The sequence below is a fragment of the Mobula hypostoma genome, chromosome 3, assembly GCF_963921235.1.
Source record: "Mobula hypostoma chromosome 3, sMobHyp1.1, whole genome shotgun sequence".
In the NCBI taxonomy this organism is placed as follows: domain Eukaryota; kingdom Metazoa; phylum Chordata; class Chondrichthyes; order Myliobatiformes; family Myliobatidae; genus Mobula; species Mobula hypostoma.
The window spans coordinates 101,477,738-101,495,793 of NC_086099.1; the positions used below are offsets into that span (position 1 = coordinate 101,477,738).

At 40.7% G+C, this 18,056-nt stretch overlaps 1 protein-coding gene across 1 annotated transcript in view; it reads left to right on the forward strand.

Moving 5' to 3' along the window:
- Positions 1–18,056, forward strand: part of antxr2a (ANTXR cell adhesion molecule 2a) — a 227,872-nt gene that overhangs the window by 51,301 nt on the left and 158,515 nt on the right. The window contains exons 7-8 of the mRNA XM_063043529.1: positions 1,349–1,429; positions 14,980–15,040. Of these exons, the coding sequence (XP_062899599.1) occupies positions 1,349–1,429; positions 14,980–15,040 (142 nt within the window). The remainder of the gene's footprint in view (positions 1–1,348; positions 1,430–14,979; positions 15,041–18,056) is intronic.

Genomic DNA, 18,056 nt, shown 5'->3' on the forward strand with positions numbered 1-18,056 from the left:
AGAGGCTGTATGCCTGTTTATTGACCTGTTTTTATAGGTTCTTATGTTTGTATGTTATTATCATTGTGCTTCAGTTTTTTCAGTCAAAATAGCATTGTATGAGAATGTTATTACTCAAAGTTCAAACATACAGATTGGACCATCTTTCAATATTTAGCTGTTTAAAAGACAGTCATCATAATTAGTCAATTCATCCTCTGCATGTCTCCTGTAATGGATCCTAGTCTTGCTGGGTCTTCCTAGTTGTCTAGCACTATGCTGGGCAACGGCCTTCCCGACTTACAGTGTTACAGTGAATCGGAGATCCTATTACTTTGAATGGGATTCTAAAGCAAAGAATTAGGGGAAGTGAGGGGGAGATAACTTTTTAAATCATTTTATATTATTTATTTTTAAAGTAATTTATGTATTTACCTTCCAGTTTTGTTTAATTGTTTATATTTTAATAGCTTTTAAATCAGAGGTATTTCAGAGGACATAGAGCTTTGTTGAATGTCAAAGCTTTTGGGAATGTGAGGCCTCCTTTAGCTGTGCTCCTGAAAGTCTTGTTGCTGCTTGTGCAGTGCCATTGGATTCTTGGATGCGTTAGCTAGCGTTTTTGGCAGTCTGCGTCCAGATTGGATAGGTGTGACTGCAGAGAAACTGCTGTTGGCAATAAGAGTTGAGAAGACAGGTGGTCTAGTATTTCCTGGGAATTCAGAGTTCACCACGTCTAAGCTCCCAGCTAGTTCTCTTACCTTGAGTGAATCCCCTGTCAACAACTTACTGAAGCAAGCCACCCTTCTATAGCTGAAATCTCGGGACCGTAAATGCCACGCAAGTATTTTAACAGTTCTGTAAGCGACACCAGGACTGAATAGTCTTGTCACAGACATTCTGATTATGAATTATTAATCATGCTATTAAAATTGTAAAAATGCTAAAAGATTTAAAAATAAATCACACTTAAAGCAATTGAGGTACATTGTAAACAAGTCAGTCAAATTAAAAGGTGCAAATGACAGGAAACTTGCCTCTATTTATCTCTATGCTTCCCATTGAAATGAATGGTGCCAATGATGCAGAAACACATTAGAATTTGCATCACTTTGCCACTGGACTCCACAAGGAGCCAATTCCATGGAAAATCTGGACCATCAATAGTTTCTTGATATTTTCACAATATAGAAATTAGGTGTTTATGTAATAAAGTTCTGTTTCTTTCACCTCATGAGTATTCTGGAAAATATGAAAAGGTTTCATATTTAACAGCACATGATTGACTAGTGATTTCATAACATTAAAATATTAAAGTAACAATGTTAATCAATTTGTTTAAAATATCTCTTATTCTTCTCTATTTTAAAAGCTGGAACGTGTTGCCAATTCCGCAGATCACGTCTTCCCTGTTAATGGAGGTTTTCATGCTCTAAAAGGCATAATTGATTTGGTAAGTGTTTGGTCTCATTATTGATGTAACAGTAAGGTTCTAAAAACCAGTATCAAATGGTATATAGTTGTTAACACTCTAAATGATAATCAAAATAATGAATAGAATTTGCTATTGCTAATTTAGATTACTTCTACCAATGGAAATACGTTTGAAATAAACTACATCATGTACAGTATCTGCTATGCAGTAATATGGTGTAATTGATCAGACCCAAGAGACCCAAACCAATCCCTCAGTGTCCAGAAGATGTGGTAGTAAACGTACAAGCAGAACAAAGCAACTTAAGCATAATTTCATATCATAAAACAGAAAGAACAAGTAAACCACACTAAATGCTACTTTATATGGTTATATGGTTACTTAGTAAGTTCCAAAGATTTCCACAAAGATTTCGGGGCTCAAGATTCTTAGCCACCACTTGATTGCCACTGTTGTCGGGGGAACACTGAGTTCTGACCTGTGAAATCACCCTTTGTCCATTCTAGGCACCCATCGATGGCGATTCTGTGGTTTAGCTGAAATCTGGAAAACTGTGGGAAAGGTGCCTCAGTGGGAGTTCAATCCACAAGCATTGAGATGCACAGAGTCAGATAAACTCTTTGGTCTTTTGCTCTCGTGCCACTAACTCAGCATGGTTTCTTTCGTTGTGTTCCTTGACAGACATCCCAATGCTACTTATAGCTTGAGGACCAGGAAGACTCCAGCTGCTATTAGCAAACATTAGACATTAACAATGTTTAATGGTGTCTAACTTGTACAGACACCTTGACAACTTTCACGCTGTGAGCTTACAAGGAGTTAAACAGTCACAGAGCTGTTCAGACTCTTATCCAATATTTCACAAAATTTTAATACACCACAACACATATGACCATCGTTTTGGCAAAAAATTATTAATATTTTGTAACAAAGTTTGATACTGTGGCAATGGAATTAAACTGATCTGAACTAAAAGTGCACCAAAGTAGCATTTCGAAAAGCTACTTCCCTAATGTTGGCAACTGCCTCTGATGCCGTATACAGGTGTCCCCCGCTTTTCGAACGTTCGCTTTACGAAACCTCACTGTTACGAAAGACCTACATTAGTATCCTGTTTTCGCTTTCAGAAGATGTTTTCATTGTTATGAAAAAAAGCAGCGCGCGATAAAAAATCAGTGCGCGATAAAAGGCAGCGCGCGCCCCGAGCTGCTCTCCCCCAGATTCGGAACAGTATTCTCGCCGGCATTGCTTAAACATGTGCCTGCGAGCAGCCGTTTGCAAAATGAGTTCTAAGGTATCGGAAAAGCCTAAAAGAGCTCGTAAGGGTGTTACGCTTAGCTTAAAACTAGACATAATTAAGTGCTTCGATCGTGGTGAACGAAGTAAGGACAACGTGAGTTTAGCTTGTGGAAGTTGACTAAGATGATGAGGTTTTGGCATCCCATGACCAAGATCTGATAGATGAAGAGCTGATGCAATTGGAAGAAAAAAGGATAACAATCGAAACCGAATGCAGTAACGAACTGAACGTGAAACAACTGCGCGAGATTTTTACTGCAATGATAAAGTACGACTTTAATTTTGAAAGGGTACGTATATTTAGGGGATATTTGCAAGATGGTTTGAGTCCTTACAAAGAACTGTATGATAGAAAAATGCGCGAGGCTCAGCAGTCAAGCAAGCCTTCCAAATCAGCCACAGCAGACAACAAATCTCGACCTTCGACATTGAGGCGGGCAGAGATAGAAGATGAGCTGCCTGCCCTAATGGAAACAGACGACACCCCAGTGTCCCACCACCCCAACTCCCAGGCCACGGATAGATACCAATTCGCGGAGAATGCAGCGGCAGCTGGGAGGCACACAGCACATCTTTAAGAAAAAAGCCAAAATAAACATGCTATTTAATTAGGTGCCGCCGGACATGTAATTGTCGGCCCAGAACAGAGACGACGCAATTAGAAATTGGCACTGATTTGGGCCGACAATTACGTGCTGGGCGGCACCTAATTAATTAGCATGTTTATTTCGGCTTTTTTCTTAAAGATGTGCTGTGTGCCTCCCGGCTACCACTGCACCGCTGCATGCTTCGCGGTTCAGTATCGGTCGGCGGCCTGGAGGGTGGGGGCCACTGCACCACCCAACCTGCGACAACTCAGTCTAACACAACACCATCAATGTGCTCAGCGCTGTCCCGACACTGTACATGCATTATTTCTACTTTATATCGGCTGTGTATTTTTACGTGTTATTTGGTATGATTTGGCAGCTTCATAGCTTAAAGGTTACTGGAGAGCGCTTACACTGTGTTTTAGCCAACAGCGCTTGCGTGAGATTTTCGCTACGGAGAACAGTGCAGTAATCATTGTGGAAAAGTATTTCTACTTTATATAGGCTGTGTATTTATCATATCATTCCTGCTTTTACTATATGTTACTGTTGTTTTAGGTTTTATGTGTTATTTGGCATGATTTGGTAGGTTATTTTTGGGTCTGCAAACGCTCTCAAAATTTTCCTATATAAATAAATGGTAACTGCTTCTTTGCTTTACGACATTTCGGCTTACGAACTGTTTCATCGGAACGCTCTACCCTCGGATGGCGGGGGAAACCTGTAAATGGGGCAGAGTAAATGGGCTAATGACCACAGTATGCAAAGTTTGCGAGATTCACTGGTACATGAAGTTCAATTTGTCAGTCATGTTTGTTGCACAGAGTACATCAATTACATCCTGGCTGTGGAGGAAGGGATGTGCTAAGTTCAGGACTGACTGGCCTTGATTGGGAGATAATGAAAGATAGTCCTTCAGCACATCAAAGGGGGTTCTGGCTAGGCATAAATAACAGATTGATGATGTAAGTCTGGAAAAGATCAGATGGCATTTGAATTGGTGAAGTGATTTTGGGAGACAAATCTTTGGTGTGATATTGTGCAGGCAATGCATAGCAAGACAACATGGTGGTAGAATCATCTGGGAGTGAGGCAGCAGGCTGATGGTTGTTTGGGCAGGGACTCAGCTGGAAGGTGCATGGTTGGAAGGGAGGCTGGACAGTAGTACATGGGACTAGTAATCAGAGCATGTTTGGATGAGTAATGGGGGAAAAAAGACTTGTGATAGTAATCAGAGCATGTTTGGATGAGTAATGGGGGGAAAAAGACTTGTGATGGATAGTGGGGTTTGGCAGATGAAAAGTATGAGATTAGTGGAAAATGGGCAGGGTGGTAGATGGTTTAGAGAATGTGGGAAGTATTTGAAAGGGAGCAGGTTAGGCAAGGATTTTTTCCAGTAGATTAGTGGCCAGGTGGTCATACAGTGGGGATATAAGGCAAGTGTCAGGCCAGAGATCGCTGTGATTAATATGGGATGGCAGACTATGGAGATAGGGTTTGATGGATGGATCGGTAAAAGTATTGGTTGAAAGTTGGGTGACCGCAGTGATGGCGGTGGATTGTTGGATGTGAATGGAGGCAGATTAAGTGTCAGGCAACAGGCTGGTGTGGGTGGGAGCCCTTGGAGATGAGTGAGGGTTCTGATCCGGAGGTAGGGTCACATGGTATTGGAATTTAGCAAGAGGCCCTAAAGCAGAGCCACCGCGACCAGATGGTATGACAATCAAAGTTGGACTCTTTGTTTGGAAGCTGTTTCAATAACTCCCCTTTAAGTAATTGCATAGCATGATCATTGTGAAAGCTTGCTTTCACATGAGTGGTCTCTGCTATCCATGATAAAAAAAATGAAAGAATCTTCATTCGGACACATGTTGCCTGCTCTTGGATGCTACAGTTTCTGGGCTTCTTCATAACTATGTGCCTCAGAGGAAACTACGTGGCAGTTTTCCCAATTTTCCTCTGCTACTGAGCTTTTTTTTAAACAAAATTGAAATTGATTATTGTAATGATCAAAATCATGGTGTTCCAGGTGATCTAATTTTTATGAGTGCAGTAAAGTACCAGAGGACATTTCAGATAAGATTATTAATTTTGTGAGTAAATTTCCCTTCCCTTGCTTATGAGATTGGTTGTTTCTCATTCAGTATGAGTAATTTATTATAAATAAACACTATTGAAGATCCTCTGTGATCACAGAAATTTGAGGTTCATTTCAAGAATAACCTGAACGTAACTAAGTTGCAGAACCTGCAGTAAGAGATTTTTATTATGTTTTCATTTCAGTTTCAAGTTTTGACTCACAGTGCAAATATACAGTATGACTGCTAAAACAATTGAATTGTCTGAACGTAGAGCGCATGCATATTCCCAGGTTTTGCAGTGGACCTTTATTGACAGTAGTGTCAATGAGAACAGGCGAGTATTGGACCTTGTTCATGTAGATATAGTGTAAAACCTGGCTTTTTGTTTGCTTTAGTGTAAGAGTTGATAAGGCCTCTAAAATGCTTGCCTATGTAGGTGGAGTGTGCATGCTGTACTGAGGTTGCAGTGAACTTTGCCTCTAGGTGCATTAGTTTGAACAGTTTCTAATTCTTCGCCTAGATGAGACATGCGCCAGAAGGAAACTCGTGGGGGGTGAAGAGCAGCATTCTAGTGAGAAAGATTGAAACAATTATCAGGGCAGTGATACAGCCTTGTTGAGATTGCCTGTGTAGTGGATGCATTGGTTGGTCCATGATTTTATGCCATCAGAAATGAAAGGGCCTAATACAATTCTCCTGGTTGATAGAGTCAACAGCTTTTGTGAAGCTGAAAAAGGCTATGTCTAGTAGTCCATGTTGGTCCCTGCATTTCTTCCAAAATTGCTCCACAGGGGTGATCATGAACGCCATGTTTCTGAATTGATGGAACCCACGTTACTATTTGGGGAAAATGGTTTTGCTCATGTCTGAGGCAGATGTTGACAATGACTTTCCTTATGGTGAACTGCAGACACCCTTCTGTAGTTACAGCCATCAGATTTGTCTCCTTTTTCACAAATGAACAATATTATTATATAGGATATTTGTGATTGAAGTTCTTTACCAGTAAATTTTACTCTATGCATTTGAGGGCTGTCTCATTAAGTTGGCAGATGACATTTTCCAGTGTGCGTTGGTGGTGGATGGATTCAAGAGCAGTTTATCAAGAAAGAGACTCCTCATCTCAGGGGCCATAATTCAGCAAATGGAGTAATTGAAGATATAATTCAGCACTAACTAGCTGAATGAGGAAAAGGGTGATTGATGATTACAACCTCATACTTAGCAGAAAACTCACGGACACTGAGTACCAGTGGTCCCTGCCTACCTCTATGTTTCTGAGACTTGGATTACCTAAAGAAGGCAATTGGGAAAACATCACAAACACTACCCTGGTAAAATGCTCAAATCACTTGGAAGGATTAGTGAATCAATGAGTGTCTTTTCGAAGACCACAGTCATCAGCATCGATTTCCTAATTGCACAGTCACTTCTGTTGGTCAGACCATGTCAATTGCATGGCCAGCACTAGGTTCCTGAGCTCTGTTGTGGGAAGAGGTTATCAAAGGGCAGAGGAAAAGATTTGAGGATGTTCTCAAAGCTCCTTTAAAAAAACGCAGTATTTCCACTGACTCCAGGGAACCACAACTGCAGAAAGTAGAGCGCAGACACGAGGAAATCTACAGATGCTGGAATTTCAAGCAACACACATAAAACCTCCCACTTTCAAATCTCTTACTAGCGCTTCTTTCAGTTAGTCCTGACGAAGGGTCTCGGCCCAAAATGTCGACTGTACCTCTTCATATAGATGCTGCCTGGCCTGCTGCGTTCACCAGCAATTTTTATGTGTGTCGCAGAAAGTAGAGAACAACAGTTCAAATACCACTGAGAGTATGAGTATGGTAAACATGAAAGGGCAATATAAGTAGAGTATCTTCTCGCCTTTCCACTCCCTGTTCAGTCTGGCATCTCTTGCTGAATCTGTGGAAGAATCAGTAATGTACATGAACCAACTACAGTTCTAGTCCATGAATCTCAACATGTTAGCAGGTCTTTATTGCACGAGGGTTGGACTTTAAAATTAGGATCAAAATAAGGTTTAATATCACTGGCATATGTTGGGAAATTTGTTGTCTTTGTAGCAGCAGTATAATGCAATACATAATAATTGAAAACCCTGTGAATTATGGTAGGTGTGTATATGTATAAAATTAAGTATTGTATAATTGTAACAATACTTTGCTTGATGATGGTGTCCATCATCAGGACACCCATCACTCAGATCATGCCTTGTTCTCATTGTTGCTGTAGGGGGAGTCTGAATCTGGTGAATTGCAAACAGCTCTTATCTCCTTATTTAAAAAATAATTAATTGGAGAGGTAAAGTGAAAATAAAACACTTCCCTTTCTGTCTTTATCATTGGATTGTTTAAAGCTGAGGAGTCAGAAATCAAGTGCATCGAGAATCTCAGCTCAGTGTGTGTTTGTATTGTCTCTTTAAGACCGTCTACATTCCTCTTGCAACATAGAAGGCCATTGTGTCCTTTAGGTCAATGCTAGCTCTCAGAGTAGTCTCATGGATAATTTATTTTGTTTATTTCCCTGTAGCTTGATCTCCCTCACATATCTATAATCTGCCCGATCCTCTTTATAACCACCTACCCTTGAGTCAACTTACAGTAGCCAATTAATCCACCAGCCACTGTGCTGGAAGTGACAGGAAACCATATCTTCAACTTGGGTCATTGGACTGTGAGGTAGCAGTACTTCCTGCCGTACCACTCTGGTGAGAAGGGAGCAGGGAAAATCCCTGTATATTTTTCAACACGAGATCAGGAGGCCCTTCTCAGTTTTCACAATGATAGCTCTCTTGGATGTTAGCCCAGGTTTTCACTTGTGCTGTTCAGGATGTGGCAAATGAAACACTGGGAAAGTGACAGACCATGCCAAGCAAGCAAGGTAGGCTCCTAATTTAAATAAAACTTGCCTTTGAATGCTTCCATCATCAAATGCCCACTTACACAGATACAAGTACCACCAATGTCAATCTCACAGAAACAGCATTAACTGTGGTAGACATAGGACATCACTACTCTTTCAAAATTCTTTCTATGTTGTAGCTATGTAGCTGCCAGATGCTGCCCTACCTGCTTTTAATCTAAGTGCATAATGGCTTTAAGCCTCAGACTTATTCATTTTATGGCAGCCTCACAACAATAGTTTCTATGGTTATCTGGCTGCATGTCTAAAATAATTGAGCATCTCATTCACCCCTAATTGAAATGTAAGTATTTCTGTAGCTTTGGATTAGAACTTAATAGTGTCAGTCTTTTACTGCCTGCTCTAAATTTGCAAGTCAGCATAAATCTATTATTTAGTTTCGATTATTATTATGTATTGATATAAATCTTCTTTTCAGAGCTGAATATGATGTTGTCCCTGAATATTCTGTAAGTTTTCCCTTGTTATCCATATCATGTTATAACACATTGGTTCAAGTTAAACAGTCTGTCTAGTAACTGCTTTATCTTGTTGCTTTTGGTAGAGATTACGTGACCCTTGTAGTATCTGTGTCTGCTGCAATGAGATTGGAACAGATATTCGTCATGCCACTACCCATTCACCGCTCAACATTTGCTTCTGTCATTTCAGTAGGACATTAGTGCAGCACCATGCATGGGGTGTAAATAGACATTATTAGTTTTTGTTCCCTTCTATTCAGGAGTTCTGCTGAGGTCTAGCATTCTTTCTGGGGCAAACCCTATTTTCCTATATGCTGAATTTCTTGCTTGTGTTGAAGTTGGGGAGCAAACCTTGCAGTTCTGGTGTTTCCTATAACTATATTTGTTCTGACATCTATGATTAACAGATATTTCTTGTGTACATTGGGCAAACTGCGCTGTCCTAAAATGTCATTAGCAGACGCACATTTAAATGCTCCTTATGGTCGATGTACAGTGTGAAAGAAGGGGTATAAGTATAAGCTATGTGGACAAAGGAGACTTCATTGTTATGCACTGCAGAATCTAACCTGTTTCGGAGCTCTGATTGTAGAAAGTGAAAGAAAGGGCTATTGACTTCTGCAATTAAGGATTCCATTCACAGAAGTGGGAATTCCTGTTATAGGAATTATTATAATGAATTGAATTGACTTTATTGCTTACATCCTTCGTATACATGAGGAGTAAAAATCTTTACATTACGTCTCTGTCTAAGTGTGCAATGTGCAATTATAGTAGTTTATAATAAATATTATGTACAACAGGATAGTCAATATAACATAGAAATACAATTGTGTCAGCATGAGTTAATCAGTCTGATGGCCTGGTGGAAGAAGCTGTCCCAGATTCTGTTGGTCCTGGCTTTTATGCTGCGGTACCATTTCCTGATGGTAGCATCTGGAACAGTTTGTGGTTGGGGTGACTCGGGTCTCCAGTGATCCTTCAGGCCCTTTTTACACACCTGTCTTTGTAAATGTCCTCAGTAGTGGGAAGTTCACATCTACAGATGCGCTGGAGTGTGGATGGTGACACAGTCATGGGTATACAGAGAGTAAAGGAGGGGGCTTAGTACACAGCCCTGAGGGGCACCTGCATTGAGTGTCAGAGGTGAAGGAGCCCACTCTTGCCACCTGCCGGCAATCTGACGGGAAGTCCAGGATCCAGCTACGCAAGGCAGGTCATGCCTGTTATTATCAACAGCTAGATATGCACTTGCAAACAGCAGACCTGCAGAAAGCTGTCAAAGCAAAGCTTCCTTATTCCGTCAACCGGGCTAAAGAGGTATGCCATATGGCCCCATGACTATTCACAATTCTCCAATTTATGACACTTTCATAGACATTGACATGTCATATGCATGCTTCCTAATTTCTAACTGAGGTTCTTGCCATACTGTAATGTTAAATGGATTTTGTGCTGACACAATTTCACTCCATGGCATGCATTCATAATCTCATGGGACAGACAGCGAAATGGATGAATATCTGTCATCTGTCATGTTGATGGCTTCCTTCTTTGCTCCACTTTGCTGCCTTCCATTAAATCGTGTGAAGGGGGGCACCACAAGCAATCCCCAAAGCATGCAAAATAAATAATTGAATATTGATGCTCGTTAGTATATTCACAATTGAAAACAGTTAACGCATTTAATCTTTGGTTCATAGAAACAGAAAATATGCAGGCATATACAGTAGCAGATTAAACAAACTAGAATTAAAAAGTAATCATCAGTACAGGTAGCTTTGTGACTTGGGTGCCAAGGATTGACCTCAGACTTTACATGTGGAGGCACACGAGCATTTTGAGGTGCCTTCTGTATACAGTCCAAGTTTCATATCCATGCAGGAGACCGTTGCCCACAGCAGTTTTGTACACCTCTAGTTTAGTAGACAGACTGGGATAGAGAAATTGAGGCAGATCCTGTCAAAAGTTAATATTGCACATTTGCTAAACTGGTTCCCATATGACTGAGGTGAATGTGCAAGACCAGAGTGGTTTGGTTAGAATCAACGTAGAGGAGAGGCGCTAAGCAGAACTAGTCACTGCCCAGCAAGAGGAAAGGTGTAGCAGTGGCTCCACAACCAGATCCAGTATCCCTGTTCTCACTATGGACCTTCATGTCACGCACAACTTGGACTCAACAGCCACGTTCGAATGCACAACAGAACTGCAGGAACTTAACTATCAGTGTCAGGTACGACTGACAGCTCATTGATCAATCATCAGTACTGGTAGTTTTGAAGGTACAGATTTGAGAAAGACATCCATGTGGTTTCCCTAGATTGTAAGACAGTCAGGAAAATGGGGTTAGTGCAGGGAAATGGTGATGAAGAAAGTATCATCCCAGACCTTATTGAATGTCAGAGGGATCACGAGGGACCAAATAGCTACTCTTGCATCTATTTCTTATGTTCTTATGTCCTTCAGGCTAGAAAAGCTGCTGTTCTTACCCAGTATGGCCTCTACGTGGCTTTAGGTTCTCTGCATTGTGGTTAAGTCATAGTATTCCAACAAGTCCGCTGACAATTAGTGTTAGCTTTGCCTGTGATCCCTACATCCAATGAATAGATAAGGCAGCAAGAAAGTAGAATATATCTGATTTAATTTTTAAAAATCCATTGAAATATTAACCCTGCTTCTTCACTACAGCTTGACATACAGAATATATTCTGACTTAATTACTTTTTCAAAACTAATATGATATGGAAGGCAATGGGAAGAAATTTGAGGATTTCAATGCACCTTGTAAACATTTTGGCAAAAGATATTTCCGGTAGGTTTCAATAGGTACATTTAAGGTCAGAGAAACGTACATCTTGAAATTCTTTTTCTTGGCTTTGATGACATCCCAGCTAACTTGGTAAACCAGTATTTAAAATAGTTTTTGTTTTGGAGTTTTCCTTTGAGGCACAGCTAAATATAATAACTGTATAAGTATTAAGAGTACAAGATTTTAATTGTAGGATCGGGGGTGGGGCAGTGAGCTGCAAGGTGACGCAAAGTCTGAGACAATTAAGTGCCAGGGGTCAGCTTGGTCCAGCTAGCTAGGCATTACCTTTGTGGTTTGTAGAATACCGTAGTCCTGTAGGAGAGTCGGGTGCAGCATTTCCCTGGTCCCCACAAAAATAGTTGAGTGTGATAACCCTTTTGGGATTTTTCTGTTTCGCCACCTGGTGCATCTTAGGCAGAGTGGAATTTGTTTCTCGATTTATTGCCAACCAGTGGAATGCCAAGAAAAGTGTGGTGTTCGCTTGGCACAATGGTGACCAGGGCAGCAATTACAGGACTACTACTTTATTACAAGAATTTGCTTCTGTTTTAAATCAAACCTATTGTAATCAAGTTCCTTTAGGTTCTCCATTGAGTAAGACCAGACTGCTTTAAAATATAATCTCCTTTGTTAATTATTTTGTTGGGGGAGTTTTGCTGAGAATTTGGTCACGACCAGAATCAACTCCTGCCTAAGCACTGACCTGGAACTGCTGCAATTTGCCTATTGCCACAATAGGTCTACAGTGGATGCAATCTCATCGGCTCTCCATTCAGCCCTGGTTCATCTGGACAATAGCCGTACCCACATCTAATACCAATTAGATTGATTACGGCTCCGTGTTCACCACAATCATACCAGCAGTTCTAATCAGCAAGCTCCAAAATCTGGGCCTCTGCACCTCGCTCTGTAACTGGATCCTTGGCTTACTCACTGGTAGCCACAGTCAGTGCAGATCAGAAATAGCATTTCCTCCTCACTAACCACCAGCACCAGCCCATCCAACCTCAAGGACGCATGCATACTTAGCCAACTGTTTTATTCTCTTTACACCCACGACTGTGGCTAGGCACAGCATAAATGGTGTCTATAAATTTGCCACTGACACTACTACTGGTGGCAGAATTTCAGATGGTGACAAGGAGGCATTCAGGAACAAGATAGATCGGCTGGTTGAGTGTTGTCACAACAATAACAACTTGCATTCAATGTCAGTAAGACCAAGGATTTGATTGTGGATTTCAGGAAGGGGAAGTCAAGGGAATTCACACTAATGCTCATCAAGGGATCGGCAGTGGAAACGGTGAGCAGTTTCAAGCTCCCGGGTGTCATCTTCTCTGAAGATCTATCCTGGACCCATCATACTGATCCAAATACAAAGAAGGCACGACAGCACCTATATTTTTTAGGAGTTTGAGGAGAATTGGTATGTCACCATATACCCTCTACGGATGTACCATGTAGAGCCTTCTAACTGAATGCATCAGCATTTGGTGTGGACCGAACACTGCACAGATTTGGAAAAGCTGCAAATAGTTGTAAACTCAGTCAGCTCCATCATGGGCATGAGCCTCCCCAGTATTGAGGAGACTTTCAAAAGGTAATGCCTCAAAAAGATGGCATTCGTCATTAAGGACCCCATCACCCAGGACATGCCCTCTTCTCATTGCCACCATCGGGGGGTGGGGGGGAGATACAGGAGCCTCAAGACACACACTCATTGTTTCAGAAACAGCTTCTTCCCCTCCACCATCAGATTTCTGAGTAGACAATGGCCCCATGAACACTACCTCACTATTTTTTGCTCTCTTTTTGCATTACATATTTAACTTTTTAATGTATACTTAATGTAATTTATAGTTTTTCTATCATTGTGATTGCAGTGTACTTCTGCTGCAAAACAACAAATTTCATGACGTATGCCAGTGACACTAAACCTGATTCTGATTCAGAATTCTGGTTTTGCTCATCTTTGCTGCAATCAAACCAGTCTGTATATGTGTAATAGTATAGGTAAAGCAAAATCAGTATGACTACCTTTTCTTGTTTGGTTTATGCTTATTAAAGTTTTCAAATACTTGAAAGCTCTTCCTGCATTATCTTGAAGTGATTTGCTGGACAGTTGAGAGTAGCTGCATAGAGGCATTCTTACTTGTGCATTTGAAATACTTCCTTCATGGGTTTTATTTACAGTATTTATTTACTTAGAGTTAGAATGTAGAACAGGCCCTTCCAACCCTTCGAGCCCTGCTGTCCAGCGACACATCCAGATCACGGAGTTGTTTACAATGACCAATTAATCTACTAACCCCTACACCTTTGTACTGTGGAGGGAAACCAGAGCACCCGGAGAAAGCCCACTCAGTTATGGTGGGAACAAGCTTTGGAGCTGAACTCTGAATTCCAATTTTCCAAGCTGTAGAAATGTTGCACTAACCGCTACTCTACTGTTGCACCCCAAAATCTTTCCTGACTTATCCTCTTTTGTTGGGAGCTTAAGAAAAATAGATCAACATATCAGTTGGGTGTGAGTGCATAATTCAACCAACAATTAAATTAAAAATAAAATTAATCCAGCTCAAAGGGGAAATGAAGATAAATTGGGAAAAAAAAGACCTTTGAAATAACTTGAGATGGGTTTTTACAACTGGAATTGATTAACTCGCCCAGAGATTGATGTTTCTTCTTTCAAATACGGTTTCTAATTAAATAGAAGCTGAAGTTTGGAGAGATATTTAATGAGTGACTAATTCAGTATTTCCCCTTTTATAATCATCAAAATAATCGAGAGTGTGAAATATGACAAAGGCAAAGGAACTCTGGCAACCAGTTATTGGTTAAAAAAAACGAAAGCAACATATATTCTTCATAAGTATATTGGGTCATTAAATATTCAAAATAGAACCAAGTTATACATCTTTCCCTCGATTTTTCTTTCTCTCAAGTAAATTCTTGTATGCTCTATATGTTTGTTTCTGTACATGAATGCTTTAACATAATTCTGAATAATTTTGAAACAGTTAATGGTGACATTAATCTATGCTGATTGAAAATAAAGAAATTATCTTTAAAGAATCAATGGTGATGTGTGATTATGTTGATTGATTTGGAACTCAGCAGGCCAGGCAGCATCTGTGGAAAAGAGTGCAGTCGATGTTTTGGGCCAAGACCCTTCATCGGAACTCCTGATGAAGGGTCCTAGCCCTTCATGAGTTCCGATGAAGGGTTTCAGCCTGAAATGTCGACTGTTTACTCTTTTCCATAGATGCTGCCTGGCCTGCTGAGTTCCTCCAGCATTTTGTGTGTGTTGCTTTGGATTTCCAGCATCTGCAGATCTTCTCGTGTTGATTGATTCTTTATTGACTACTTTCTTAAATTTAAATTGCAGATATTAAAGAAATCATGTACTGAAATCTTGTCTGTGGAGCCATCATCTGCATGTGTTGGGCGTAAGTAATATTTTTCAAAGTGTATTATGGAAATTGAAAGGCTAGATTAAGATTATAGGGGAGAGGAATTGCACTTGGATGAGCCGAGACCAATATTCGATGCCTAAAGAGTACTTAAAAGCATTACCTAAGATTCACAGTCATATAACAAAGAAATAGCATGTTTGGCCCACTGAATTCATGCTATCAAGCACCCAATCCTGCACTTATTCTATTCTCCCCACTAATCGGATAAGGGCTGTTTTTTTTTTGGGGTCAGTTTTCACTTTAGGCCTCTGACATTTGAAATCAATGAGTCGGTCTCCACCCAGGAATTGCTTTGGATGAATGGAGCATGAACTGGGGCAGATAAATTCAGTGTACTTCATTGTTCAAGGAATGAAAGTACATCCTGCCATTCTACAGTAACACATTGGCAGCTATTAGTATTTTGTTACTCCACCCCTATCCTGGACTCTAAGACATAAGAAGTAAGCAACTAACATTTTGAAAAGATTAAATGGGAGAAGTACAAGTGGAAGTTTAGCAGGCAGTAAATACCTTGAGGGTGGGGTTAAAGGCTTTAATTCTGATATTCCTACTTAGCAGGTGCCCTGCTAGTTCAGGGTTGATTTGGAACCCAAAAATAAGACCACATGAATTTCACCCCCCCAGATATTTAAAACACATTTTAACTCCTGTGAATATATTAAGAAGATGAGAAGGAACATGAGTAGTGAACCCATCTCCCTATAATTTTCTGACCTGAATCTCACTCTTACCCCCCGCTGTGTTTTGAAAGCTCACACCTTTTAACTTTTCTCTCAGTTCAGACAGAGGACCCCTTGATCTGGAGCTTAACTGGTTTCTTTTTCCACAGATGTTGCTTGACTGACTGAGTTCTTCTGGCATTACATTTTCTGTTTCTTGGTTGGCTGTAAATTGTGTTGGGATAATTTGAAAGTGACTTGTCAACATGCATTTGAAAGGGAGACCTTTGCACATTCAACCATATTGAAATTCTCAACGATGTTACAGGGACATGATACAGGGTAGATGTAGCTTTTCAAAAAATGTAAGATTTTCAGAAGACTTTCAGTAAGAAACCTCATAATAGGGCAAGGAATAAGGTCATGAAATGGAGAGACAGGGACAAACATTTTGAGAGTTTGGTGATGAAACATATCAACTCCTGCCTGAGAGGTGACTTGGATCCACTCAATTTGCCTACTGCCACAAGAGGTCCACAGCGCCATCTCATTTGGCTCTTCATGAAACTCTGAAATATCTAGAGAGCAAAGGTGCATACATCAGGGTGCTGTTCATAGATTACAGCTCAGCATTCAATACCATCATCCCCTCAAAACTAATCAATAATCTTCAAGATCTTGGCCTCAATGCCTTCTTGTGCAAATTGGATCCTCGAGTTCCTTATTTGAAGATACCAGGCAGTTAGAATTGGCAACCACATCTCCTCCATGATCTCCATCAGCACAGGTGCACCACAAGGCCGTGTGCTTTGTCCCCTTCTCTACTCGCTTTACATTTATGACTGTGAGGTTAAGCTCAGCTCCAGTGCAATATTCAGGTTTGCTGATGGCACCACTATCGCTGGCCAAATTAAAGGTGGTGATAAATCAGCATACAGGAGGGAGAATGAAAATCTGACTTGAGTGGCGCCATAACAACAACCTCTCACTCAATGTCAGCAAGACCAAGGAGCTGATTATTTACTTCAGAAAGAGAAAGCCAGAGGTCCATGTTCAGTCCTTATCGGAGGATGAGAGGGGGAGAGAGTCAGTGATTTTAAATTCCTCAGTGTTAATATTTCAGAGGATCTGTCCTGGGCGCAGCACACATGTGCCATTTTGAAGAAAGCACAGCAGCGCCTCTACTTCTTTAGGAGTTTTCGAAGATTCAGCATGGCATCTAAAACTTTGACAAACTTCTATAGATGTATAGTGGAGAGTATATTGACTGGCGGCATCACAACCTGATATAGAACCACCAGTGCCCTTGAATGGAAAATCCTATAAAAAGTAGTAGAAACAGCTCAGTCCACCACCGGCTAAAGTCCTCCTGACGATTGAGCACACCTACATGAAGCATTGTTGCAAGTAGCAGCATCAGTCATCAGGAACCCCCCACCACCATGCACGTGCTCCCTCCTCACTGATGCCATCAGGAAGGAGGTACAAGAGCTTCAGGACTCACACCACCAGGTTTAGGACCAGTTCTCACCCCTTAATCATCAGGCTCTTGAACCAAAGGGGATAAATTCACTCATCTTCACTTGCCCCGTTACTGAAATGCTCCCACAACCTATAGACTCTCTTTCAAGTACTCTTCGTCTCATGTTCTCGATATTTATTGCTCATTTATTTATTGTTATTATTATTTTTTATTTGTACAGTTTATTGTCTTTTGTACACTGGTTGAATGTCCATGTTGATGTGGTCTTTTATTGATTTTATTATCATTATTATGGATTCCCATGCTCCTATTAAACACACTGGCATCTCGTTTCCTTTAAAACACACAGACCCTGTTTCAATGCTCCTTTAAACACTCTGGGGTCCTGATGTCCACACTCCCTTCAAATCCTTCAGGCCTCGGTTCCCTTTAACCACAGAGGGCCTAGCTCCTGCTCTTTTTTAAAGTCACCAAGGCTCACGTTCCCTTTAAAGTCATCTTCGCTGGGAAGTTTATTATATAACCTCATAGGCATATTAATTGGAGTCATCCACTAGTTCAGAAATACTGTCATTTCAGTGCCAGCACAATCCTGAGGCTGGTGGAATATTTGAATTTAAATACACCAGATGTTTGCAAGCATTACAATTCAATTGTAATGGGTGAATTGAAAAATAGGATGGTAATGCTAAACCGGTATTAAATCTTGGTTGGACCACAGTTAGAGTACTGTTTATATTTCTGGTTGCCATATTAAAGATGGGATATAGAGACTCTGGAGAGGTTTCAGGGAGCTTAAACGCTAGCTTAGAGAGATCAAGCTGAGGTTCTGTTTCTGAGCTGT